Here is a 25,933-nt window from a genome sequence, read left to right as displayed (position 1 = left end):
TTGTTTAGATCTAGAAATTGGTTACTGTTTTTCGTCATTTGTTTTACTTGGTTTTTATAGCAAATTTCAAGATTTTAATCTAGGTTTTTGCTGAAACAAGGGAGGAACGGAAATATCTTTCAAGATTAAAGGAGAGAGGCCTCATTTCTGTTAGGGAGATTTCATATATGCCCCTTTTAAACGTCAAAATACCATATTTGTCTAGTTTAATTTCTCAATATCATATTTACTTTTCATAAACCTTCAAAATATTATATTTTCCTAAATCCTTTTTTATAATGTTTTTAATATTTATAATAATTTTTATACCTTATAATTATTATAATAATTAAGAAATTTAACCATATTATCTTTACGTCTATGATAATGGAATGTGAACTTCTAAATTGTTGGAATGTCGGTCTCTTGACAGACAAAAAAATTTATCTTTAACCCTTTCTATGGAATGTATATTTTGATTGTTTAGTTTTTGTTGTTGTTGATTATTATCATTTTGTAGATGAATGATATTTTAGATATTATCATTGATATTTTGATGTTTAAAAAGTGCATATACGACATGTTAATAACAATTCTCTCTCATAAGATTTATCCTAGGTGAGAATATTTTGAAAGTACATTACTATTTTATAAATAAGATTTGAAGTTTTTATTCAACATAATATCAAGTAATTTGTTGGAAGATTTAATGTCTTTTGACAATTAATAAAATTTAATTCTTATATACAACTTGTGATACATGAGATAAAAGGTGTTGGTATTTTCGTAATTTATAATACTATAAATTTTATGTTCCCTTAGGAACAGTATGTACGGTTAAAAATTTCCTCTTCTTTTTACTTGTTACCCGAGTTATCTTTTTACTGCATATCTGCAATTCTGTGGGTGATAAGAAAGATGTCGGTAGGTCGGTGGGTATGCTTCGCTCCATTCTTCTGAAACCCACCGCTTCCACAATTACCCACAAAACCTACAATCGATGTTTTTGCGTCTACTAACGATGATGATAAACCCTACCTATGCAGGCGATTCAACACAAGATTACCTCCTCTACCGTGCTTTGTTGATTTCAATTTGGTATTAATCGATTCATTTATCGAAGTAGCTGTTGTTTAAAGGTCGTTACATAAAGAGAAGGGCGGCAACACGCAAGGCCTCGATGAAGATCGACACTAAGAATCTGATACCCACACATATTCAGTCGTTACATATTCAATTGTTCTACTTCCCTTTTCTGGTATGTCGCATTTTTTATCAAAAAAATTAATCGCAGTCAAACAACACATGCACTGTTCAAGTTTTGTTATTTTTCATTTCGTATCATATGTACCAGAGTTACTATCTGCCAGTTTCCTATTAGGAAATAACTGTGGTACTCTTCATGACCATGGTACACATGCTGTTTCAAATCGACTTTTCCTAATTGAGAACAAAGTACTCATTTCTTTAAAAATTTCTTTGCTTCATTCATATCTTTGTGTGATGCTCTTATACACAAATTACATTGTAGATGATCTTTTTTATCGTTATACCACTATTGTTAGCATTAAAAATGATAGTGAGGTATTGTAACTAGACTATTTTTGCATAAATTTCCTTTCGTGCTTTTTTTTTTGTGACAAATCACTTTCCTCTATGTATAGAGTTCTACCAGTGGCATGAAAATTAGGGGGGAAAAAAATACTTCACAAGTCTAGAGCTATACTCATGCCTTATTTCAGTAAAATCCTTTCTTTTGGGTAATGTTTATTTGTAGTACACACCATTGGCTTTACTACTTCTTTAGACATAAAGTTAAGAAAAATGTTTGTGTATTGAGGGACTGTATTCAATTCTATGTTAAAAGGTGGAGGATTACATTTGTTAGGTACCAGATTCTTCATATGACTTTAATAACCTACAATAATTCAGATTTCATATCCTAGAAAATAAATTCTTTCTTAATTTACCAGTTTTCATGATCATTGGACTTGAAGTCTATATGTTAATGTTTATTTCATCTTTTTCATCACTTTCAATAGGTCAAGAAGCACGCCGAATACAAACTGGGAATCATTTCCACATATCAAGTACACTAATAAAAACTATTTGAAAAGATTAATTTGTTAAAAATATATATATCACCACCTTAACTATTGTTTATCAGCTATATGATCTTTTTTAATTTCTTTATAGCACCTTTTTTTATGCATTAAAACAATAAGAAACATCACCAGAGCTTGAACGATGGGAATTGAAAATGCAAGTTATCAGCTTAAATAAACCAACAACCATTATAGATCAACACAAAAGTTTGATTGGGAATTTTGAAGAACCCTATACTTGATGTCGCAACAGGTGAAGATAGAAATCCAAATGTAAACTTTTTGTTCTTCAATTCTCACAAATATTGTTTTCTTTTTTTCAGCCTATTCATTGGAGTTCAACTCATAAAAGTTAATATAGACCATTAAAAGGATCCATAGACATTACACCAAAAGGCATTTCTTCAAGGGTACGTTTGTCACACTGTTGTGTGTGATTTAAATTGTGTTTTCTGTTCTTGTATCATTAGGGTTTTTACAAGTTTTGATTATATGTGTTTTTTTTTCAACTTTAAGTTCCATGTGTTGTTTTTTGTTACTTTTTTGTTTCTATATGCATTTCAATTGCAAATGGCTGTGAATTTCTGATAAATACCGGTGTCGGGTGTTTTGGAAAAGTTACTGTAACCGTCAACATTCAGGTCATGTTCTCCTGCACAAGCCATTTTAACAACATTTATCACGTCACTTAAAGATTTCCTTGATTTGCTTTACAGGGCTCATGCATAGGTAAAAAATCCTATGTATTCTCACACTATGCCTTTTGAGATTTTTTTTTACAAAAATGTAACATTTTGACAAATGTGTAGATTGAACATGTTCATCGGTTTATAGAAGATTCAAGTTAACATCCTTTTGCAAACACTCAATGACTTCCAACCCCCGCAAAGTGTGGAATCTTCACTAGTTTAGCATGAGAGGAAAAGATTTCAATCTTAGGATTTAATGATATTGGGCAAATGAATGTGTGAAAAAGGTTACAGTGTAATCATATAGTTTTGGTCTTTCGGATAGACTAAAGTGCCAATATATATCTATAAAAGGTATTTATCATAATCATAATCCATATATATATATATATATATATATATATATATATATATATATATATATATATATATATAGAGAGAGAGAGAGAGAGAGAGAGAGAGAGTGTGTGTGTGTGGTTCAAATGAGAACCAAAAGAAATTAAGAACCCTAAGAATCATTTTTAATTTTTTTGCATTAAAGACATTTTGGACAAATCAAACATTAATAGAGCAAGGTAGTTGTCATTAAGAAACCTAGTTTTCAACTAACTGCCACTTGCTGTCGGACCGTCGTCCCATCAGACTGCCCTTGGATCGCCCCCAGACCACCGTCGGACTAACACCAAATTCAATGACATATTTTAGGTCGTATTTGCAATTCGCAGTTTAATAGAGCAAACATTGTAACTCTCATTTATTTGGTAATACTTTTTAACATTTATTATTTTATTTTTGCAGCAAAATATATAAAATTTAATAACAAAAATATAAAAATTTTCTCTCTTCTAAATTGTAGATTTCTTAAAAAATATATATATCGTTTATAAGACATATTCACAGTTTCAAATACCATTTTCATAGTTTAATAAACATATTAATTCACTAATAAATAGTTTAATATTTTTATGCATACATTCAGTCATATTTTACCATAAAAATTCTATAAAATATACAATTTAATACAATCAAATTTTAATTTAAAACATAAAATTCACAACATAATACAATTCATTATAAACCAGTTTACATGTTCAAAAAAGTCAAACCCAAGCTATGCCACCACCAACTACCACATGTCACCACCTAAAACTTATTCCACCAGCGCAAATAACGTTCTTTTCAATTTAGATCTGCATATAAAATCATGGATTAATAGCTTAAGTAATATATTTATAATTTAATAAACTAATTAATTTACTAATCCAAAGTTCAATACAAAATAATTATAAAAAATGATACATTTTAGATATTTATACAACACAAAAAATAAATATATTCACAAGAAAATTAATACAAAAATTCATACATCAATCATTCATATCATATCATACATACTTATAAAGCTAGCATTTTTTCTTGAATCTCATGCATTTGAAACCCCCATTCTTTTTTCCTTTCACCACATTCATTTGAAACTCCCATGACTTTTCAATTTCTTTATAATAATAATTATAATTTGTTAATTAGGTTAAATAAATATCAAATCTAAAGTGTAATCATATATAAACTAAATTTCAATATTAAAATAATATCTTTACTTCTACTTATAAAATTATGTTTTTTTAACTTTTAACATATTATACTTAATTTATTAGTTTTAATATATTGTTGGATGTAAACCATTATCATTTTAAATGTATAATTTTTGAATAATTTGTATAAAATACTTAAATTATTAATTAAAATATAACATTATAGGCTCAACTTAAATATAAATTTTATTTAACTTAAACAACCCAAAAACTATTTTTTAAATAGTTAAAAGTGATAAATTATAGTGTCTTTCTAATAATGATTGTAAGTTGGTTAATAAGGTTAAATAAATATCAAACCTAAAGTGTAATCATAAATAGACTAAATTTCAATTTTAAAATAATATCTTTACTTCTATTTATAAAGTTATGTCTTTAAATTTTAACATATTATACTTAATTTATTAGATTAAAAATGTTGTTGCATGTAAACCATTATTAGTTTAAAGCTACAACTTTTGAAAAATTTAGAAAAAATACTTAATTTGTTAATTTAAATATAACATTACAATGTCAACTTAAATATAAATTTCAGTTCCACTAAAAAAACCAAATAATATTTTATAAATAGTTAAAAGTGATAAATGCAAAAACTAAATTGTAATATCAGTTTAACTAAAATATTTCCTAAATATATTTTTATAATCGTTAAAAATTTTCAAATAAGTAGCTTAAAATAACTTATAATAACAATAGTTAAAAATAACTCTATATAAATGATTATATTGTTACCTTTAAAATCAAAAAATAATGCTTGATGTTTTAAATAATTATAATGATAAAAATTAAAACATTAAGCAAATAAATTTTAAAAAATTAGTTAACAATAACAACTATAAATAATATTAAATCATATATAATATTTAATTTTATTGATGTGTAACTCGCGAGTAGAAGTCATTCAAGCGATTGATATTATGACGTTATAATAGATGTATATATTATCATATAATTCAAAATAATCAATATATTATATCAAATTAATATACAAATTATTATATCAAATTTAAAAACAATGTTAGTGTTATATTTAAAAAATATAAATTTGTAAAGACTTCAACTATATAGGTGTTTATGTGCATTACAATGTCAACTCAAATATAAATTTCAGTTCCATTTAAAAAACTAAAGAATATTTTGTAAATAGTTAAAAGTGATAAATTGTAGTGATAAAAGCAAAAACTAAATTATAATCTCAATTTAACTAAAATATTTCTTAAATATATTTTAATAATCGTTAAAAGTTTCCAAATAAGTAGCTTAAAATAACTTACAATAACAATAGTTAAAAACAACTCTATATAAATGATTATATTGTTGTCTTTAAAATAAAAAACAATGTTTGATGTTTTAAATAATTATAATGATAGAAATTAAAACATTAAGCAAATAAATTTTAAAAAATTAATTAACAATAAAAACTACTATAAATAACATCAAATCATAATTATATTTAATGTTATTCATGTATAACTCGCGGGTAGAAGTCATTTAAACGATTGAGAATATGAAGTTACAATAAATGTATATATATTATCATATAATGCAAATATAATCAATATATTATATCAATTTAGTATATACAAATTATTGTATCAAATTTTACATAACATTATTGTTATATTTAAAAAAACATATATTTGTAAAGACATCAACTATATAGGTGTTTCTGCGCAACGCGCGGGCATTCGCCTAGTTTTAACATAAAATTCATTAAAAAATTCACAACTTAATATAATAAATTCACAGTTTAGTACACATAATTCACAGTTTAATGCACAAAAAGTATACATTCATAGTCATATTCTTAACTTAAAACTTACATTTATACATTCAAATATTGAGGCTGGTGTTTCTTTCAAAGTTTTTTTACACACTATTCACAATTTAAATTTCACACACTTTATTCAAAATTAGATAAAATCATTTTGGTATATAACGCGCTTCTTTCATAATATATTTTAAAATCAAACAAAAAAATTATAAAATATCACAACGTAATATTAGTCAATTTATATTTTAATACAGTTAATTCATAATTTAATACAAAAAATTCACAATTTAATATAGTCAATTCACCATTTAAACGGGAAATTCACAACTTAATAAAATCATTTCATAGTTGAAAACACAAAAATTACAACTTAATACACAAAATTCTCTACTTAATGCAATAAATTCACAGATTAATAAACAAAAAGTATGCATTGATAACCATATTATCAATTTAAAACTCTTAATACAGTCAATTCACAAATTAATACACAAATTTCATAGCTTCTACAATAAATTCACAGTTTAGTTCTCAAAATTTACATATTCACAACTTAACAGCACTTAAAACTAAGACGAACAAAAATAGACAAAAAAATAAGAGATTAAAATATTAAATTCACACCTTAATAAAAAGAAAAACAAGAAAAAAACTTACATCATAAATGTAAGTAGAAATTTAATACAAATATTTATACATAAATTTTTCGTATTTTAACAAATATTTATACATAAATGTAAGTAGAAATTTAATACAAATATTAAATGTAAGTAGAAATTTAAAAAGAAAAACAAGAAAAAAACTTACATCATAAATGTAAGTAGAAATTTAATACAAATATTTATACATAAATTATTCGTATTTTAACATAAATTCACAACTTAATAAATAATCTATTCACAACTTAATACATTGTACATTCACAACTTAATAAAATTGTATAATTGTCTAATGATAATAAGATTTATTTATGCATCTCCACTTTGGTTCTAATTACAGCTTTCGAGTAACAGCATCTTCATTTTACATGTTTACTGACAAAGTTTACTTCACACATTAGTATATTAGTATATATATAAGTATATATGACATATTTACGTTTTATATATATATATATATATATATATATATATATATATATATATATATATAAGTGTATGTTATTGTGTGTATGGCATATTATATTTATATATAACTATTTATAACTAATACCTAAACCACTTATTCTATCTATCATAGTTAATTAGTTAATTAATTAATACTTTAAGTAATTCAAAAGTATAGATAAAAAGTACCTGCAAAAGTGCAGCATCAAAATTTAAGTTTTTCCTTTTCTCCTGTTTACTTTTGCAACTTTGAGAATTACAACTCAATATGATATTAATAAAATGTCGACGTCTCATTATTCTCTTTTCTAATTCCCAATCGTAGGTGCTGCTTTTACTTCTCTGTTTGCACCATTGACGACTTATTCCCTAAAGTATCATTTTGAGCTATCGTCGTCGGAGCTCATCATCAAAATAAATATCAATCAGATCTGGAACAAAAAGAACATCGACGATGGCTTGAAACAACATAGTTAATGCCAGAAACAAAGATTGAAGCAATTGAAACTCGAATTCACTTATATCTATACATATATGGACTAGAAAAACCACTGGAATCACTAAAATCGAAGTAGATTTGAGCAGGAAGTGTAAAGGAAAGTTACCGGATTCATAAATCTCTTGACAAACCATCGGATACGATAGTCGGAACTTCGTTGGATATCACATACGAGGATTTGATGTTCGTTTGCTAAAGGTTTTGGTTCATTCGTCAGAGAACTAAGACCCCGACAGTGATGACAGTGGTTGTTTCGTCATCGGAAATGGTGGCGGTGATTGGAGGTTGCAACAGAGTAAGAGATGTGACGCTGGATGGGTTGTCGCCGGCGGTGTGGTGGTGGAAAGGTTACCGTCGGTGGAAAGGGCCGTTGTCGACGGTGTGGTGGTGGAAAGGTTGTCGTCGGCGGTGGTGGAGGTGTTGATGTTCATCCACATGAAGAAGAAGTTGAGAGGGTTTTTTTTGTCTAAGAGAAATTATGATCAGATCTGAAAGAACAGACACAAAAAAAAAATCAGGCTTAAGTTTTGTTTTATTTACCATCATACCATTTTTTGTTTTAGTTTATTGGACAAAAATAACATTTATTCGATAAATAACAAATATTTATTTGATGATAGGATAAAAGTTATAGGTTATTAGGGTTCTTAACCTTTAGGAGTTCTTATTTGATATATATATTAGGTTATAACCTATGGAAACGTTTGTATTTTAAAATTATTATATAAACAAAAAAGTATTAAATGTCAAAAAAAATATTCATGCCTAGTTGTCTAAAAATGTATTTTCAAACATAAAAATAAATATGAGTTAATATCCTTTGATAATCATCAATACAAGCAAGTCAAACAATCCGAATGTAGATAATTTAACCATGAAAATTCAAATTCCTTTGTTTCACTTTCAACGGTAAAACAAAGTACTTGAAATAAATATAAGTTTATGATATTGTGGTTTGCAACAGTGCTTTGTGAAATTGTAAGTAAAAATGTAATAAGTTTTTATCTAGTAATTCATCAAAATCATTAAAAGCGATGTAATTTCCACTATTTATTTGCATAAAGCGTATAACTGCTAATGACAACGGACAAAGAATGAAATAAAAAAGAAATATAAAAGGGTAGGTAGGTCTAAAAGTTTTGATGCCTTAGAGAACCAAAAGAAAAGATTTGAAACTTATAACATAGCCTAAAAATAAGCAAGTCAACAATCACTTCAAAGGGTTAATCCCACCATGACGATCAAGAAAACAACAAATTTCGTAGTCTTTCCTACAAGAGAAAGAAAGAATGAATTCATGTTAGTACAACTCTCTAAAGCTATCTTATGCAGTCAAAAATATCCCCATATGTAGACCTTCATACATTTGCTCAATATGTTAGCTTTGGTGATAATTATATAAATGGAATGAAGCACCATGTATACATGAGAAGAATCAGATCACATAGTTGCTTTTAATAAAACTAAGAGAATGAAGAAATGAAAAATAAGTTTATGTCGGCTGAACTGTTAATTTAAATAAACAAAACTGAGATATATAAGAAAGGAAATTAGTATTTGCACTAAATTAATAAGCACACAAACAGATATCTTAAGCCAAACATACACACACATTATATCCATTGAAGCACAAAGTGCCACATCATTGACGCCACCTGGAGATCGATATTGCTTAGTAAAACATGATAAAAACATCATCAGTCAAAGTTGAGACAACTTATGAAGTTAAAGCAAAACCTTAATCCAAATTGTATGAGGTAAAAGTTCCTCTTTAAGCCTAACTGCATTGAATTCTCCAGTCCATAGTACAAAGACACAAGAAGCTTTCTTACTCTGTAATATTCATTTAATAAGATCAGCAATGAATCAAAATAAAAGATATACTATTGTGAATTCATTTTATATGTAATCATGTTAATCAATAGTATTTACCATTTGGCCATTCCCCGTCCTCAATGCTTTCCAGGGCATACAACTGGTTGATGTGTCACAACATTGAATGAATACCCAACATTCTTTGAGACATCTTGATAACCATTAATAGTAACAATAGGATCATTTTTATGTATAGTGAATTAGTTGAAAACAGTTCAGGAAGTGTACCATATACATATAAATTTTTGAAGGCAATCCAAATAAATAGCTTTAGATCAGGTATTTTTTCCAGTACAAAGATGCGAATTGCTCCTGTCCATATCAAATTACAACAAATAAGTATATTCCAGTTAAAGAAATTTATATGAGGCATTTTGTTAAACATGTTATGAACATCACTATAGTCCAGTAGAACAATTCCATATGATTTCAACACCTTAAATGCTTCAACAGTGCTATAAAAGAAAATAATAGAAGAAAAACACATTACCTTGTATACATCTTCTTCGAAATGGCAGATAAACTAACAAAGTTTGAAGTTCCCCTTCTTAGTGATGAAGAATGTTGCAACAGATCTAAAATTAGAGGGTTCTGGCCTTGCTTTTTCTCTTCATGGATCCATCAATATAGTTACGTTTCCACTTAAAGCACTAAATTTATGAAGGCCAGAGGATAACAAATCAACAAACAAAAATAAATTGAGCCAAAGATGTATGTTTGTGTGTGTTTCTTGTTTATGTAGTGGAGAGAAAACAATGACGATGATAAGGATGGTTTCAAGGGTGCCACAGATGGTTGATGGAGTTGGCGAAGGTGGTAGCAGGCAGCGACATTGACGATGACGGTGGTCATCTAGGGTTTGTCTAGAAAAAAGGAGGAACATAACTTGATTTGAATTTTTAATGAACAATCGTATCAATTTTAGGAACTTCACAACAAATATGCGAGAATTTAGGAGAATAAAATAATTTCAAGAATAAGGAACATCAAATAAGCGGGAAAACAATAACAGTAGAACACGTGTAATTTTTAGAAGACGGGGTGAAAAAAGTTGAAAATTATTAAAAAATGACAAGTGGCAAAGTTAGGATTCTTTTATTAAGATAGGTAGATATATATATATAGGGCTAGGTTATTTTGTTTTTACTAAGTATTGTGTGCCAGAATGCACAGATCTGGACCAACGAATGAAATTAATCAATGGACATGATTTGAGAGTGTATGATATTATAATGGGGTAACATGTACCATATAATCACACAATTTTTAGCAAAAGAGTATTTTGGACAATTAACTACATTTATAAAAGGAAATTTTCGGATTTTTAGGGATGATTAATTCTCCTAATTTAAAAAAACAAATCTGAATTTTTTAATAAATTCAATTTCAATTTTTACTGATTTTATTCTGTCAGAATATTTTTTGTTAGAATGATGCTCTTTCAGAATTTTATTCTAATAGAATATTATTGAAGAAAAACAAAATTCTTGAATCAGATGTTGAAAAATAACAAACATTCTAATATATTCTTATACATCCGAACTTAAATACAAATTCATACATATTCTTACAGACTAAACTCCTTATACATTTTAATATAATTATACATATTCTAAAAGAATATCAACAAAAATGATTAAAATTCTTAAAAAATAACAACATTCTTAAATTATGAGTATTATCAAACTTTATTCGTTCTTCAAGTTATTCTTATTAGGTCTTCAACGCCTTCTTCCAGCCATTCCTATCACAAATACAACAAAAACCAATAATTGTTAAAACATGTTACTTGCAATTAACTATTACTTAATATATTTTGATAGAATACATAAAATATTACAGAATACATATAATATATTCTGACAGAATACATCGATTTTATTCTGGTAGAATATATTCTAATAGAATACATTCAAGAGTATTGTATTTACTGCTAATATAATTTTAGATTTCAAAAATACAATAACGAGAGACAATAGAAATTGGAATTCAAAATCACAAATTGAACCAAAATAATACACAGACAAATTAATTATCTTTTTAAACAATTACATAAAACATGTGTTGTTAGTAATTCTGACAGAATGCATACCACAAGATTAAATTCTTTAAATTCTCTTTCAGGTATTTCAACAAACACTTGTTAGGCATTATCATCAAACAAGCCAAAAACCATATTTGATTTACTTGCAATAGTTTACCTATAAACATAATTTCCAGCAATGGTTGTGATTTACAAATAAATTTATTGATTAAAGAAACCAACAATACTGAGAGAGTAGGATGAAATAATAAACCTGTTATAAAATTTCGCATCATGTTGCAGACATGGAGTTGACACCCTCTGTGAAAACATTGAGTCGACACCATCTGTAGGTGTGGCGGCAATAAGCGCCATCTTGAGGAGGCAAGGCGGTGGTAGATCGAGATTGTGTCTTGCTTCATATCTGGTACCAAAAATACCCTTGATCATAATACACTTTTCGGATGCGATTGTCTCCGATGAAGAAAGAGACGTCAATGGTTGTGATTTGGTGTTTGATGGCTACTGTGGGGAAAGAATACGTCAATTACTTTTGTGGTATAGTGGTTTTTGTAGGGTTTAAAAACTTATTGCAATTTTTTAGGGATTTGATTTGATTTTAATTTTGGAATTTATTTAATATACAAGCAATATTACTAATTTACCCTTAAATGATTTATTTAATTGTTTATTATTTCTTGAATTCTCATTGGTGCATTTAGGCACACAATACTTGTTAAAAACATTTGAACCTAGCTCTCTCTCTCTCTCTCTCTATATATATATATATATATATATATATATATATATATATATATATATATATAACCCGACCTAGCCTCCTCCTATCAACATAATAACATCTCTAATCAATACTTTCTCTTGTCCTCATTTCTAAAGAATGGGTAGAAGACCATTCTACCCCTCCCTGACCTCTCTTGAACCAGCTTGACCAAAACCATAAGGTCAACTGAAGTTAACTCTAGTCAACGGTCAAAATTTGACCAAACTCGTCGAGTGCACTCGTGTGACTCGGTGAGTCCATGTGTGTCCTCTTAATCCTCATAAATCCTCACTCGACTCGTCGAGTTAACCTTTAACTCGACGGGTTACCACTGGTCACGAATCGCGGGGCAACCCGACTCGACTCGTCGAGTCCTCTTATGGACTCGGCGAGTTCCCTCCATGGCAACACTCAAAAGACCTTCTGAGGTCAGATCTACTTCTCTAACCTATAGATCTGACCTTTCAATACACAATAATCACGTAAAGGTCCAACCTTTACACTCATGCAACACTCATAGGGCTTCTTTTGGTGAAATAGCTTCTAAAATGGCAACCTAGGTTCATATCTCCAAAGGAATAACATAAAGCAGGATAGATAGGACTCTCTGGACCTCTTAAGGTCCATATCTAAGAAGAATTCCACCTTGGGACCTCATATGCTTTGAATTCAAGCTAAAGAAGGCATAAAAAAACCCTAGATCCAAGTAGATCACCATATACACGAGAATGAGCACAGATTTATACCTCTAGCAGCCTCTTCTGATCAAATGGTAGTAGATCTGAGCTCCTCAATCTGCCTAGCTTGCCCTCCTTCCTTCTTTCTTGCAAGATCACACTAGAAATGATGAAAATGGCTTTTTTCCTCACTCACAATGCTCTCAGGTTCTCTGGTGCTCTTAAGGGTGAAGGTGGCCGCAAATGAGGGCCATAAGATCCCTTAAATAGGGCACAGGACTGGGGATTTAGGGTTTCTGTCCACAACGCGGACTCGTCGAGTCAACTTGCCAACTCGTCGAGTCTATTCATTAAATCCAGTCAACAATCGCGATCCTACTCGACGAGTCTAGGCGTCAACTCATCGAGTCCCTGTTCTTGACACAAACTAAATAATTAAAATATGATACCTAGAATTCCGGATGTTACATTCAGATTACAAAAAGGGGTTACGACACAACTTGTTGCTCATTTACCTGCTAAGTCAATGTAAAACTTTCTTCTAATGTTTTATATAATGATAACCAACAACCATAGGTTTTGCTGTAGCAACAATCTAATAAGTAAAATGGACAGAAACTATGATTTCTTTGCTGATTTTTTGGATATAAAGTTGAATGTTTGAAATCGAATTTAAGCACCAAAAAATAAGGTTAGACAATAAAGAAACTTTGAGCGGGAATTAATAGTAGAAGAGTCGTTTATTAGAAGAAAGATATATATATATATATATATATATATATATATATATATATATATATATATATAAGTTAAATTGAGAACACTTAAAAGGTTGAGAATATGAGAACAAATCACAACCCTTTAAATTTTCAAATCAATGGCAAGAAACATGGGTCTTATGTCAATCTATTTAAATATAAATTGAATAAATACGTTAGGGGTGTTAGGGGTATACAGGGGATTACAATTTTGTTTGATTCCTAAATATTAGCTTCTTACGTTTCATTCTCACTTCAACCCATAAGGACCTAATATTCATCATGCGCGACCAAAACCAACACTATACCCCACGAACATCGGAAGTGTTTTCGAATTAATTCGAGTGGAGAAATATCGAGAGCGAAAGGAAGTGATCTAGTAAGCTGTCAAATCTCCTCCAAACAACTTATAGGTGTGTTTTCTACCCTATAGATCTAAAAAACCTTAGGCGGACATCGAAATTAATACCACAGCCGAACGCAAACACCATGTTCAATTTCTTACTGTTCAAATTCTTTTTAGAATTCATCTCACACACACACTTGGAAGCTCTCCCCTTTTCATCATTTATCTATGAGAGGACAAACCCTATTAATCGTTTACACCGAGTTCCTTTAGTAGATCACATATCACATCTGGTTTGACTAGCGCTTTTAATATCTAGGTATTGTTTTTATATGTTTTTTTGTTACTTTTGAAGTGGATTCATTATTTATGCATACTGTTTGACTATTTTGAGGTGTGATTTAAGTTTTTCAGCACATAGGAGTTTTCATATGGAGTTTATGGGTTTTATATCTAGGTTCTTGAACAATATGATTTAGGGTATTTTCTTCTAAGGATTTGCATATCTATGATGCCTGTGTCGACACTTTGAGTGAATTTATTCACATTTTTTCTTAACATTTTTATTAATCATAAACTAACAAATAACTCTTCCTCTCCATCTATATTCGTTGATAAATATATGGACAGTTGTATGATATTCACTTGTATTAATTGGTAAATATATGTGTAATTCATTAACGATTATATGACACTTGCATGAGGTTGAGCCACAATAAGAAATTAGACAAATCTATCCTTTTTGTGCGTATTTATTTGATAACGAATATGAGAATTTTCCATTGTCAGGTTTTGATCTCTAATAGAAAAATCTAATCTCTTTCTTCCCATTTCCTTTTATATTAAATATTTTATTGTATTTACATGTTATTGTCATTTTGTATAGATTCATTAAAGAAATGAGGGATGCTAAGATTTTTTTAGGTATCAATGATGCTGGTTACAAAAGTAAGTGAATTTCAGCAACAAAAAGAATTCTTCTCAAAGCTGCTCATTACAAGTCAAACGATTCCAAGCTGCAATACATTGTGCTTTAATCATTTATGATTAAAATTATATTGTAATTTTTTGCATTGCGTTATATTCATTTATAATTATAATTGTAGTTGATTTTTTTAACAATACATTGTCCTTTTAATCATATATGATAGAGTGTATTGTATTTCTTTTATCTATATATTGTGTTTTATTCATTTATGATTACAAATACATTGAAATTTTTATCTTTATGTTATGCTCATTTTATTTTATAGTTACAAATGTATGCATATATAATTACAAGTGTATTTGGAATTTTCATCTAAAAAACAAATTAAAAAAAAAAACTAATTTAACAAAATTATAAAATTAAATTGTAGTTTCTTCATTTATGAATGTACTCCTTAAGAATTAAGTCATAGAAAAAAAAAGTTGTTTTCTCATTTTGAAAGAAAATTTGATAAAAATCAATTTTATTTTCTATTAACAAAAAGGAAAAAAAACCATTAGGTTTTTTAAGGCAACTACTAGAGTTTAGGAGATTATCATTTAATTTTAATATGTTACAAATTAATTAAAATGCAAAATTACTAATTTATCCTAATGCAATGATTGGTGGGATTATTCCTTTAAGTTCCTGAATCTTAAAACTACTTGATTTTGATCCTAACTTCCATAAATTTGAGTGTGCTTTTTGAATCTTGAAATAAAGATCGATATTTAACTAATCTTTACCCAAAGTTTTCGGGTTTTATGGAACTGTTTTGGCTTGCTTTTGACGATTACTTTGGTGAATTTCAAGTCAATGGGTAATGAACATGGAATGAGTCTGAAGCAAAAGGCATATCAAGACCAACCATAAATGAAGTTGAAAACCGTAAATTATTGGTAGGGGATTGCAATATAAAATCAATGAGTAATTACATAATTTTTATTTCTCACAATAAATCTTAAAAACAACTCGAGTTCGTATGATCAGATAAAACCTAATGACCTACAACGATTATGGAAGCCTTGGTGATTAGAATAACGCTAGATGATTGTGTAATTTGAGTTCCATACTTGGTAGGTGTTTCTGGAATGAGAAGTAGTCATGCAATTTATTTTGAAAGTGTATTATGGTCAATCGAAATTTTTTTAATAATAAAATTATTTTAACTAATATAAAATAATTAAAAAATATTTAAAAATATTATTTGGACAAATATGATATTTTAAAAGTTTCATAATATATGAAATTTAGCATTTATATATATAAAATCCCACTTATTTAAAACTTTAAAATCATAATTAAATTTACAAAACACTTATAAAATAATAAAATAATAAAGTGGAAAATACAAATCTAGTCAAAATCCTTAATTACTTATCAAAAAATAGCGAAAAAAAAAACACTTAGCCAAAAATAGCCCACAAAAGAGTAGTCAACTGTAGGTTGACTACTGTTTCGCCAAATCGTCTACTGTTTCGTGTTTTGTATAAAAAAAATCATTTTTAGGATACAAAACCATAGGTTTTTTAAAACCTATGATATCCCTTTTTTTGTAGTTAAAACCCTCAAAACAGTAAATTTAGAAGAAAAAGAAATCGTATTTTTTCACCCAAAACCGTAGGTTTTAAAAAACATACGGTTTTGTATTCTAAAAAATAATAAAAAGTTTATCCAAAACACGAAACAGTAGACGATTTGACGAAACAATGGACGAATATCGAAACCTACGATTTTGTGGGCTATATTTGGACATTTACTAATTTTTGGCTATAAATTACTAATGACTTTTTTAATTTGGCTAAATTAGTAATTGCTGTTATTATCATTAAAAGGATGACTTATTATTATTATTATTATTATTATTTTTATTTTGTTTGTTTGAAGATATTTCCAAGAAAAACAAGAATGCTCCATAAAATGATTGGTTAAGCCCCTCAGGTATATGAATGAGAGGGTATTACTATTAAGTGCAAGATCTCTCACGTGCAACCCATTCGCACACGCACCAGAGCGGATGTACCTACAAACCACCACCACCATCACCAACACGCACAGAGAGAGAGACAACCTTTCGCTTGCGTCTTACCCTCACTCACACAAATTAGATTCCATCCCTACATCTTCTACACTAAACCCTCGATCCATCAACTCCCCCCTATTTCTTCACTGATTCAACTCTATCACCCACTTCATTTCTTCGTCAATCTTCCCAGGGTTTGCTTAGAGATTCTTCATGATTACCCTCCCTCCTGGTATGTTTGACTTTCCCTGATCTGATTTTAGTGAAAAGAGACTTGATGAGCGTGTAATCTTTGATCAATTTGTAGTTTAAATCATTCGATTGACGCAGGAAGATGCCTTTAGGTGTGTTCAGTATGCTTAAATCTATGTCGGATCTTCGTTGATTCGCACGCGAAGTGATTGATCCATTTAGTTGGTTGAATTAGGGCATTAGATTTTACAACTTCTCAAAAAGTTGTACTGTGTTCTCTCTCTATTTTTATTGGATTGGTGTGGTTACTGTGTATACAGTTTTCTCAAATCTAGATTTCCTTTTGTTTTTGGGGATTGCGATATGTTCTCTGTTTGCAATTTGCAAGCCTTTTATGTACAACAGATACTCAATTTCTGTTCATTTAGGGTTTTTTTTATGGATGTGAGGATTTGAAAACTGATTGTTTGCGTACGGGGCTAGATGATGATTTGGCGATCCTGTTTTGCAGGGTTTCACCGACGAGATCAGATTTGATTGATTGATTGATCGAATATGGAGCATCTTCCGGTGGAAGTCATCGGCAACATCCTCTCTCGTCTAGGCGCCGCTCGTGACGTCGTAATCGCCTCCGCCACTTGCCGGAAGTGGCGAGAAGCCTGGCGCATCCACCTTCACACACTCTCCTTCAACTCAAACGACTGGCCTGTTTATCACGAACTCACAACAAGCAGACTCGAAATCCTCATCACTCAAACAATCTTCCAAACCACCGGCCTCCAATCTCTCTCAATCATCATGGACGACGTCGACGAGTTCTCCGCCGCGCCTGTCATCGCCTGGCTCATGTACACTCGAGAATCCTTGCGTCAGCTACATTATAACGTAAGAACATCACCCACCATCAACATCATAGAAAAATGCGGTCGTCAAAAACTCGAAATCTTAAATCTATCTCACAACACCATAACCGGAGTCGAACCAAGTTATCAACGATTCCCTTGCTTAAAATCTCTCTCCTTAAGTCACATCTCCATTTCTGCTCTCGATCTAAGTTACCTCCTTACCGCCTGCCCTAAAATCGAGATTCTGACACTTCTAAGCCTCGACATCGCAATGTCAGATGCCCAAACATCAATGGAATTGAACTCTCCATCTCTAAAAGATCTATCCGCAGAAGCCATAAGTCTGGAAAAGTTCATTCTGGAAGCAGATAATCTGGAGAAGTTACAACTGAAAGATTGCACGCTGGAAGTTTTTGAACTCATTGGCAAAGGTACGTTAAAACTTCTTAAAATCGATGATGTGAGTGTGATTCATCTGGATATCGGTGAGAACACGGAGAATCTTGAAGTGGTGGACGTTAGTAATTTCACAATCATGTGGACGAAGTTTCATCATATGATCTCGAAAGCATCAAAGTTAAGAGGGCTTCGGCTATGGGGAGTTGTGTTTGACGATGAAGATGAAGTGGTGGACATGGAGACGATTTCCGTTTGTTTTCCTCAGTTGACGCATTTATCGTTGTGTTATGATTTGAAAGAGGGGTCGCTTCAGTACAGTTTGCAGAGATGCTTTGAGTTGAAGAATGTGATAATGTTGGAATTGGGGTGGACGGTGATTACTGATTTGTTTTCGCAGTGGGTTGGTGGGCTTTTGGAGAGGTGCCCGAATCTCAAGAAGTTGATTATTAATGGAGTTGTGTCAGAGGCTAAAAGCCATGAAGAATGCCAGGTTTTGGCTAATTTTACCACATCCATCGTTGGTTTAATGCGGAGGTATTTGCATGTTGATGTTCAGTTTGAATATGAATAACGGTTGGATTTGTTTTCGTGTAAATTCAAGTCTCTCATCGTATTTCGTCTCCAGAAGCAGGTAAATGATATTTTGATGGGTTTCAACCTCCAAGTTTATTGATTTACACATAATGTAGATTTTGTGGTATTAGTTATAATTCAAACAACATCTCATTATATTTTCTCTGTGTTTCTCTTTTGGATGCCCCCTTTGAATCAACTTGTGTCGAAAAGCAAAATTAAAAATCCACAACTCAACTAAATATTTTTCAACTAAATAAGCTCTTTGCTAGCTTTAGGCTTAACATCATGTGGTTGAAAGATGAATGCTTGGTTGCAGTCAGACTCCACAACTCAACATGTGTTCATTTAAATGAGACTTGAACAAGAGGTTAAACCTCTTGCTTGACTTTGGTGTTGTTTATATTCAACTTAATGGACATAAAGAGAGTTTTTGGGGTCTATGAAGGAATGTAGAGGTTAATGTTGTATGAACCCGAATATTGGCCAACAAAGAAGACACATGAAAGTTGCAAAAGTGATGATGCTATAATGGCAATGTGTTGTAACTAGGGAAATGAATAACCAAGAACCGAAATGCATAAAAATATACGGGTTTTTGGTTCTAGAACCTTGTTTAGCTCACAAAATGTTTTTTCTTCAACCATTCTGGATGATATGTAATTCCGGTTTGGGATTGGTTTTGGTTTTTTCCGATCCAGTTTGGGTCAAATTCTTATCTATAATTGGGTGGAGATAAAGGTGTCTTCATCTAACTCTCCCTCTAGAGTTATTGATAGACTTAGATGTTGTTTCCGATCCAGTTTGGGTCAAATTCTTACCCATATATCATATGCGATTTTGGAAAAAAAAATTTCAGAGTTATTGATAGACTTAGGTGTTGTTTGTTTTGGAAGTGGTTAAATGTCTTTTGTCTTTTTCCAAGTTTGCGGAAGAAGACGTGCACTTGCGAAACGTCTACCCGCTAGAAGGGAAAAGTACTCAAAAAATACTTTTGTAGAAAAACAAACTGAGGCATTAATCTTTCGTATGTTTCTTTCAACTTAATGTGGAAAGAATGCATTAACGCATAATGTCAAGAAGAGGATGTACTCATATAAGACCAAGACCGTAACCTAAATTCTCTTTGACACTCATGTAAAGCCTATTCAAATAGTTAATATTCTAAGCAGTTTTATTTTGAAAAAAAAAGTATATCATTATTATAATATTATAGTTTTTCATGTTAGTTTGTGGAGAAAATCTGTGTGTTTAGGCACAAAACAAAACATGAAGAACAATACCCAATTTGTGTATGCTGTTTGTAAATTAAAAGAGCCCAAAAATCTAGTACTCCGTATTACATATTTGTTTATACTAGTAATAACTCACGCATGCATAACAACAACGAACATCCAATATAACAACTACTAAAAATAACCAAAAAGACAAATGTTGATGGTAAATGTGAAAATGACCCATTTTTATCTCAAAGCCCCAAATTTGTGGAAGTAAATGTGAAATTTAAAGAGGAACAAGTGGCAATTCTCATAGAAAGAAAATACATAAATAGATCTTAAGTAATCAACTATAGATTGCATTACACCATATCCTAAATCCATCCTACTTTAACAACTCATCAACACAACCCATAAGGTATCAAAAAGGAGTCTGAAAACCAAACCCCTTCCATCAACCAAAAAGCAATAAAACAATTTCAAATTTAAACAACAACACTCATGACTCATCAGCCACTAGATTCATCTGCAAATTGGTTTACATCAATAATACATACTAACTACAACACATTTGCAGTTCCAGTTTTGGAGCATGGAGATGGAGACATCTTTTTTTTCATACCAGATTTATTTAGCATATTATATTGTAGAGTGCTGAATTCCATTCCTTTAAGCAAACCCCGGATTGTGTGCTAATGCCTCCTCATATATCAAGTTCTTAATCTGCTCTTCTCCCAGAACTTGTTGCTCAAATTCAAATGAAAAAGGATTCGAACAAATTGGCTCATCGGCTACATCATGTAGTCTAGCAAGGTAAGGGTGTTCTAATGCATCCTCAACTGCTCAAAACATGAATTCTGGTTACCTTTTTTTTTAACAAAAAAAAAAAAAAATGAAAAGGTTGAGATATGGTGTTACCTGTGATTCGTTTAGTTGGATCCAAAGTCAACATTTTGTCAACCAAATCAATAGCCAATGGATGAACGTGTGGGAACATCTTTAATAATGATTGGCGAGGATGTTGAGGGAGTTGAGCAAGATACCTTTTTGCATCTTCATTACGAATAAACCGAAGATCAGATTCAGTTGGGGTACCTAAAAGCTAAATACAAAAAAATTGGAATTAGATGTTTTTAATAAGAAAAACATATGAAAATGAAGAAATGAATATAACATTACCTCTGTTAATATGCGCATTTGATGGACAGTATCTTTACCAGGAAACAAAGGCTTTTTGTTCATGAGCTCCATGAAGATGCAGCCAACTGACCAGACATCAATGGCTGCAGTGTAATCTGAAGAGTTAAGCAGGAGCTCAGGGGCCCGATACCATCTTGTCACAACATATTCAGTCATAAAATCGTTCTCAGCACTTGTTCGTGCAAGCCCAAAATCACAAATTTTTAAATCACAATTTGCATTCAGTAGCAAATTACTTGGCTTCAGGTCTCTATGAATCACATTGGCAGAGTGAATATACTTCAACCCTCGTAGGAGCTGATACAAGAAGTACTGCAGGATACAACAAGTTACAACACTGTGTTGAAATATCACAAAAGTTGCAAAGTTTGTTCAGTCAAAGTCAAGTCAAATAGACCCATCGGTCAAAGGCTAGTCCAGTCATAGAAAGTTTCATCAGTCTAGTCTAGTCTACTCCTGCACAGTGTAATAGATTGAATACCTGACAATGCTCTTCTGATAAGTTCTGATTGGATCGAATGATTTGGTGAAGGTCAGTATCCATAAGCTCAGTGGTGATGTAGACATCGCTGAACTCTCTCCTTAGAGGTGGTGGGATTATATCTTTTATAGCAATTATCTGAATAATGCTTCAAATCACAATCAATAGCATACTATATATGTACAACTTTAACCAAAAAGATTATTCCTTTCCTCTTTAAGTAAGTGCACAGATATGTTGAACTGGCATATCATCTCAAATTTAGCAAAAATAGTTGCTTGATTTGTACTGTGAGCTCAGATCAACAAATTGTCCAAACCACTATATAAAGCAATCAAAGTATCGTATCAACTTATCTCACCATATTCATGCTCAATCTTGAAGCAAGAGACATGATTTTTACAAATAATCTTAACTGGATTAGAAGCAAATTTTCATAAGTAATTTAGGGTTCTTAGATTTATTATATGTATAGGTTACAGCTAATTGATCTGAAAGCAGCGTTGAGGATTTAGTGATTCAGAGTTAATAAGTTCATCATATGATTTAGATGCTAGTGATCAAGTAGAGCTTAGAAGTTGTACGATTCTACATGGAATTTATGAACGAAACAAGATTGTAGTGAAGGACAACTCACATTTTCATGATCCAAATGTCGAAGAAGCTTGATCTCGCGAAGCGTCCGCTTAGCATCCATGTAATTATCAAAAGCATTTGCAATCTTCTTCACAGCAACCATCTCGTTCGTCTCAGAGTTCAACATCGAGCTGATTAAAATCGGAAACACACAGTAACTCAAATTAATCTGATTACAAATCAACAATCATAGTAGCAAAAAGAAAAAGTCAACGACCTCAAAACCTCATCGGAAAAAGTGAATCAAACATAGACATACCAGACGATTCCATAAGCACCACGACCAATAGGCATGATTGGAGGACGATACTTGTTAGTGATCTCAAATTCATTACCAAATATGTTATAGCGGATGAACTGGCCTCCGTGAGTCGACACTGCGGGAAACTCAGTGTACCCTCCACTAGCGTCTGCCATTACTTTACACAGTGACCGACTTCCGATTGCAGCCTATGCAAATGCAGAGAGAGAGAGAGAGAGAGAGAGAGAGAGAGAGAGAGAGAGAGAGAGAGTTAATGTCGGATTATTATAAAAGCAAGTGGCGAGATTGGGCTGAGGGTGGGGGTAGAGATGGAGGGGAAAATCAAGGAAGAAGATGCCAAAAAGGCAAAAAAACAAAGCGAATACGCGTTGGAAATGGAATTGCAATTGTTTTATCTAAATTTTCTAGTTATTTAATTACATCACTCATCTTAAAACAATTTTTAAATGAATATAATTTTATTAAATTCTAATTCATATTTATATTCGTTTATTAATAATCAATTACAACAATCATGTGAAAGAATATAGAGAAATTTGATTAGTTTAAATACTCTTATTAATGTATGTGGTAAACAAAACATCGTTATCATGAAGGATGTATTGCTTTATACATACTAAAACAAACTTAATAAATCTTAAATAGTATAATTTAAGAAATATAAATTAATTCGTTGTTGAAACTGTTAAGATTTCATTGGGATAAAAGTATTAAGGTTATCCAATGTGATGTTTACTAATGAAGAGCATGTCGCATCATCAAAATAACCACTCCACATATTTTTAATAGCCTTGGAGACGGTGTTCTTAGTGAACATCAGAACATGTATTGTGTGTGAGAGAGAGAGAGAGAGAGTCAACTCACAAATACCTCCGTGAACATCCGTCACCACTCCCACTCCACAACACAATTACTATGCTTCATGGCAGTGTTCACTAGTGAAAATCTCATCCACATATGCTTCTTGTAGTGAAAATGTTCTCATACCTAAAGCCCTAAAAAGTTAACACATAAAGATGATATAACAAGTAAAAGTTGAGTGATATTTGATTGTTTTTAGAATTTAATTGATAGATATAAACTATAGACTAAAATATATGGTGGCTTTTCCTAAGTATCAAGTTTAGTCCACAAGAATTTATTTTTCTATACTTTATCAGTAATTAAAAGTTTCGTTCTAACTTTGGTCACTTGATATATAATGACTATTATGTTGTTGTTAAGCCCAACATGCGCATATGACGTGGGGGTAATTTTGGTCATTTCAAATATCCCTTTTATTTTCCTCCCTTTGGTATATGGATGGTGTGATATCCTCATTTTTAGGCATCTTATAAATTTTTTATTTATGATTATTTAAAACAGAGTTTATTTATAAATGTGAAATTTGGTCTCTTAAAAGTATTTCCGAAGAAATATTTTCATTGATTTATAAATGTTTGGGATGTCATAACTGATACAAAACATAAACATAAACAAACCTTATAGTATCTTAGACTATCATTCTACATCTCCTTGAATCTCTCATCATTCATGTACCTTTGTACTACTACATGTGATACAAAGAAGTTGAGTGAGACATGTTGGAAAACCTGGTGAGTACACAAAGTTTTCAACCTACAATAATATAGTTAATATGTTTAATTATCAAACAATTAACCCGATCACTCATCCCCGTTTTCTCTTTATTATTCCCTAAGGATCTATCATAAGGGTCATCATAGTCATCGTTGTTGACAATACTGTTACAGGTATTTTTCCACAATATGTGTCAGTAGGTTTTCTTTCTACTTTCATTCCTAAGGATCATCTTAATAATCGATGCTGACAGTACTGTTACAGGGATTTCTCTGCAATACGTGTGAGTAGGGTAGAGTATATCAATTGGGAACGAAGTTCATCACCTACAGATTATAAACATGTCTGTGTTTGTAACATCTGGATTCCCAGGTATCTTATTTTAATTATTTATCTTGAGTTTTATGGAGGGACTCGGCGAGTAGACGCTCAGACTCACTGAGTAGAATCACGAATTCTTGTCTGGATTAATGACCGGACTCGACGAGTCGATGAATGGACTCGGCGAGTCCGCGCTGTAAAGTGAAACCCTAAATCTAAGGGCCTGAGCCCTATTTAAAGGCCCTTATGGTCATCATTTATGGCCACTACTTCCCTGTGAAAACCCTAGAGAGCTTAGAGAGCATTTTGGAGGCTAATTCTTCATCCTTTAGTGTGATCTTGCAAGAAGGAGTGGGAAAATCCAAGCTAGATCGATTGTGGAGCTTGGATCTGTGTTGTTCACACTGAGATTCACGTTTTGAGGTACAAGTTCCTTCCAATTTCATGTATTTGATAGATTCCTTGAATCTAGGGTTTCCTTTGCACAATTTTGAGTTAGATTGTGAAGCATATGAGGTCCCTTTGGGTATAGATGATAGATCTAGACCTTGAAAGGTCCAAAATGTCCCAAGCTTCCAGCTTTCTGGGGTTTCATGTGAGCCTTGAGAGTAGAACCCCATTTTAAAGGTTATTTCTCCATTTTTGGTCTTATAAGCATTGCATGAACGTAAAGTTTGAACCTTTACGCGACTTTCGAGTGTTAGAAGGTTAGATCTACTGGTTGGTGAAGCAGATCCGACCTCAAAAGATCATTTGAGTGTTTTCATGGGAGGAACTCGTCGAGCCCATAAGGGACTCGACGAGTCGAGTCGGATTGCCCCGTGATTCGCGACCTGTGATAACCCGTTGAGTGTAGGGTTGACTCAACGAGTCGAGTGAGGACCAGGGGCGAAGAGGACATGCATGGACTCGCCGAGTCGCACGAGTGCACTCGACGAGTCTGGTCAAAGTTTGACCGTTGACTTTTGTTGACTTTTAGGGTTTGGTCAACAATTGGACTTATGGACCATTTGAAGGGTAAAATGGTCTTTT

General features: G+C 31.3%; 2 protein-coding genes and 1 long non-coding RNA gene across 4 annotated transcripts; 1 reads left to right on the top strand and 2 right to left on the bottom strand.

Annotated features, from left to right (window-relative positions):
- Positions 1–3,757: 3,757 nt before the first annotated feature.
- Positions 3,758–8,439, bottom strand: LOC111897097 (uncharacterized). Of its 2 annotated transcripts, none has more exons than XR_002852092.2 (2): positions 7,435–8,439; positions 3,758–3,963 (listed from the first exon to the last, which is right to left on the bottom strand). It is a non-coding gene; the product is annotated as an uncharacterized LOC111897097 (long non-coding RNA). The 2 variants fall into 2 exon arrangements; XR_002852091.3 differs by lacking the exon at positions 3,758–3,963 and adding an exon at positions 6,934–7,173.
- An 8,678-nt stretch (positions 8,440–17,117) lies between these two features.
- Positions 17,118–19,364, top strand: LOC111897074 (F-box/LRR-repeat protein At1g67190). Its single transcript, XM_023893043.2, has 2 exons — positions 17,118–17,429; positions 17,901–19,364. Exon 2 carries the CDS (start codon positions 17,945–17,947, stop codon positions 19,202–19,204), a length of 1,260 nt encoding a protein of 419 aa, XP_023748811.1. The 5' UTR covers positions 17,118–17,429; positions 17,901–17,944; the 3' UTR covers positions 19,205–19,364.
- A 1,366-nt stretch (positions 19,365–20,730) lies between these two features.
- Positions 20,731–23,319, bottom strand: LOC111897075 (mitogen-activated protein kinase 3). The gene is made up of 6 exons (XM_023893044.3): positions 23,000–23,319; positions 22,742–22,871; positions 22,105–22,242; positions 21,603–21,935; positions 21,342–21,525; positions 20,731–21,262 (listed from the first exon to the last, which is right to left on the bottom strand). Exons 1-6 carry the CDS (start codon positions 23,155–23,157, stop codon positions 21,093–21,095), a joined length of 1,113 nt encoding a protein of 370 aa, XP_023748812.1. The 5' UTR covers positions 23,158–23,319; the 3' UTR covers positions 20,731–21,092.
- Positions 23,320–25,933: the final 2,614 nt, after the last annotated feature.

This window comes from Lactuca sativa, chromosome 8, assembly GCF_002870075.4.
Source record: "Lactuca sativa cultivar Salinas chromosome 8, Lsat_Salinas_v11, whole genome shotgun sequence".
Classification (NCBI taxonomy): Eukaryota; Viridiplantae; Streptophyta; class Magnoliopsida; order Asterales; family Asteraceae; genus Lactuca; species Lactuca sativa.
Note: the sequence above shows the minus strand (reverse complement) of the source record. Positions and strands in the feature narration are given on the sequence as shown.